The sequence below is a fragment of the Rutidosis leptorrhynchoides genome, chromosome 4 (genome assembly GCF_046630445.1).
Source record: "Rutidosis leptorrhynchoides isolate AG116_Rl617_1_P2 chromosome 4, CSIRO_AGI_Rlap_v1, whole genome shotgun sequence".
Classification (NCBI taxonomy): domain Eukaryota; kingdom Viridiplantae; phylum Streptophyta; class Magnoliopsida; order Asterales; family Asteraceae; genus Rutidosis; species Rutidosis leptorrhynchoides.
The window spans coordinates 442,435,327-442,438,995 of record NC_092336.1 but is presented as its reverse complement, the minus strand read 5'-3'; the positions used below and the strand labels follow the sequence as shown (position 1 = coordinate 442,438,995).

Sequence of the window (3,669 nt, the reverse complement as noted above, 5' to 3'; positions counted from 1 at the left end):
GCCAATGCAGAGTGGTGGCCATGGTGATTGTGATGTTTGGGTCTGCCTTCATATGGAGATGATAGTTTTTGGTTGGGATCAGATTGACAACATTGGAGACCCTAAAAAGGCTGCTAAGGACTATAGAATTCGAATGGCAAGAACATTCTTCCGTGCACGCTTTGATACACAGGAACCACCACCACCAGAGGACCCAGAGGACCCAAAGGTTGTTAATTAGTTAACTTGTAGATGTAATTATTATACAGTTTTTAGGTAAAACATATAATTTTTGTATGTAAATAATCTGGGACAGACGCAAGGCCTTTTTTGCGTCCTTGCTTCTGGTTTTTTGACAGACGCAAGGTGTTGTTTGCGTCCTTGCGTCTCTTTAAATGGCTTACGCAAGGTTTTGTTTGCGTTCTTGCGTATGTTTGAAGACTTACGCAAGGTTATGTTTGCGTCCTTGCGTCCCTTTAAAAGATATACGCAAGTTGATGTTTGCGTGCTTGCGTATGTTTCATGACATACGCAAGGTATTGTTTGAAAAGTTGCGTCTTTTTTAAAGACAGACGCAAGTTATTGTTTGCGTATTTGCGTGTGTTTGATGACATACGCAAGATTTTTCTTGCGTTCTTGCGTCTGTATGTAGGTCAATCTATGACACATATTTAAACAACTAACTGAGACTGATAAACATAAAAACAAACTGAGACTGATAAACAACAAACTGAGACTGATAAACAAGCAACTAATTCTGGACCCCTAATTTTGGTCTAAATCGTACGTTTGATAAAATTGAGACTGATAAGCTTGCGAAGGTTCGACTTTCTCTTTCGACTTTAACTTTGATTTTGAAGCTGTTTTTTTAACCCTCTGAGAAGTAGATTCACCGGTTAGGTCATAAGAAGCGCTACATGTTGTTCGGTTATGACCTGCTTGCTTGCAACGAGTACATGTTCTTACTTTCTTTTCAGTTTCTTCACCTTGAGATGGAATCCGATCGGTACTTTTTGGGCGTCCAGGTGCTCTTTTCTTTTGAATTGGGGGCTTTACGATTTTCAAGATCTTGGGCCCTGGATCGGACCATTCGGATCGATGGGGCAAAGGAAGGATGTGTTCGGAATATGTATTTATATAAGTTTGAGACAAGAACCAATGTGATACATAACATGTAACATCTTCCACTCCGAAGAGTCGTGCTGCTGCCAATACATGTCCGCAAGGTATGCCTGATAATTGCCATTGCCCACATGTACATGTTCTATCTTCTAGATTAACGAGGCCGTTTTTCCTTCCATCACGCACCTCTATTAGATTGTTTGTCGATGGAAATGCTTGCCATCTTCTTGATTTGTTCGTCCTCTTACCTAATTTACGTTCAACATATGGAGTAACCGTTGAAGTGAGACTAACTGCTTTGTTGTGATGTTTGAAAAACCAATCCTGTATAGAAGCGCGAAAAAATTCCAATAACATGCAAACTGGTAGTTTGCGAGCATGTTTGGATAGAGCGTTAATAGACTATACACTGTTGCTAGTAAGGTATGCATACCTAACATGACCAGCATGACTTCTGGACCATTTGTTGAAACCAACGTCATTTAGATACTTGTGAGACGCTTTTAATCTTCGTTGAAATACACTAACATGATCGTGAAAATCTAACAAACGATAAGCCTTAACCATTTTCCAATAGTGCCATTCAAAATATTTGAATTTGTTGGACATCGTTTTTATGTTCATGAATAGATGACGTGCGCAAAAAGAGTGAAAGGCTTCAGGAAACACATTTGAAATACCATGTGCTATTGAAGGAGCACGATCAGAAATAAAGGTAATCTCTGACATACGATTACTCATACCACAACTCTCTAAATGATCTCTTAGATTGCCAAAAAACCATGACCAAACCTCGTTTGTCTCGCCTTCACCAATTCCATAAGCCAATAGCAAAATTCCGTTATTGGCATCCATTGCAACAGCGACTAAATTTGTACCCAAGTATCCAGCTTTCAAATGTGCACCATCAACGATGATAATAGGGCGAACATTTTGGACAAATGATCGAATCTGCATGCAAACAAATCAAATGAGATTGCTATTAGTTTAAGATAAAACAATTGTAGGATGAGTGATACTTACAACTGCGCCAAAGGACATGTAACACATCACGAATCTATTTTCATTGTCAGTCACCACATTTGTCATGCTTCCTGGGTTATGAATCTTAATGTTATGAAGATAAATGGGAAGCATTCGGAACGAGTCATCCATACTGCCACGAAGCATCTCTATTGCATGACACTTGGCTCTCCATGCTTGATTGTAAGAAATGCTCACCCGAAAACGGTTGCCAACATCATCACGTATATCTTTTGGATTATAGTCTCGATTTGCAGCTTTGAACGATTCCATCAGAATACTTCCTAACACCTTTTTGGAAGCATGTTTATTATTTCCCATAATTTGGGTACGTGAGCATGTGTGTACGTCATGCAATTTCTTTACGATGAAGTTGTCAGTGTGGCGTATTTTGTATGCACTACATTTCCACTCACAATTTGGCAACATGCATTTAGCAGTGAATCGAGATTTGTCAGACTTTACAGGCTTAATTTGGAAGTTTTCTTCAAGACATTTTGTGTATAGATGGTTTACAAAATCATCCTTGTTTAAAAAAGTTTGTCGAACTTTAATCAAATCGGATACTCTATAACTGGTTGTTATTTGGCTCGTAGATTCAGTCTCTTGGTCATGCTCACTCAATAAAAGTGGCATATTCCAGAATACATCCTTTTTTTCTTCCTCTTCTTCATTTTCATCTTCATCTTGATCTTCTCTGTCATTTTCTTCCTCCGAAGCACTAGACGCGACAACTGATTCAAAAGGGTGATCTGTTTTTTTAATTTTACATACGTTCTCAACTCCATAGTTGAAGAAATCAAACTCTTCTGTGTTTGGAGGTGGTACTTCAGGTCGTGCTTCTTTCAAATTGGGTGTGTGAAGGTTTGTGCTCTCCTCGTTTGTTGGTAGGTTTTGTTGGACATCGTGTGTTGGTAGGTTTTGATGGACATTGTGTATTGGTAGGATTTGCACTGACTGTAAGTTTTCTGGGAGTTGATGCATTGTAACTTTGTCGACAATGTAAATATTAATAGGAGCATTTGATATTGCATGTTGTAGAAAATCACGAAAGTCTTCATAATCATCAGTAATATCAAAAACAAGATTATCGACAACATATCTCATTGAAACAGGAGCATTAGGTGGCAAATTAATTTTTCTAAGAACATTTTTTAACAATATTCTTCGAGTAATTAGTTTTTGGGGAGCAACTGGGAGTTTTAATCGTGTTCTAAAACAATCTAGAGGCAAATACATAGGTAAGTTATTAATAAATTGAAAAGAACCACCACAACATATATGAATAACAAAGGTTTCATTATCACTAAAACTCATTATTTAAAACAAAGAAAGTTACCTTAATGACGCTTGAAATTATATGATTTATGTTGAAATGGTGGAAATGAAGTGAAAATAGAGTTGGTAATACCTTATATGAATTGAAAAAGTTATCCGTAATAGTACAAAAATCGTACAAAATCTTAACCACGAAATCATGAAAATCTTATCGGGATAAGACGCAAGACGCAAGACGCAAGACGCAAAGGCGCAAGTCGCAAGACG

The 3,669-nt window shown here is 37.7% G+C and overlaps 1 protein-coding gene across 1 annotated transcript; it reads right to left on the bottom strand.

Moving 5' to 3' along the window:
* Positions 1 to 558: 558 nt before the first annotated feature.
* Positions 559 to 3,108, bottom strand: LOC139842127 (uncharacterized). Its single transcript, XM_071832304.1, has 4 exons — positions 2,125 to 3,108; positions 1,894 to 2,052; positions 1,535 to 1,659; positions 559 to 637 (listed from the first exon to the last, which is right to left on the bottom strand). The coding sequence occupies exons 1-4, from the start codon at positions 3,106 to 3,108 to the stop codon at positions 559 to 561; spliced, it is 1,347 nt and encodes a 448-aa protein (XP_071688405.1).
* Positions 3,109 to 3,669: the final 561 nt, after the last annotated feature.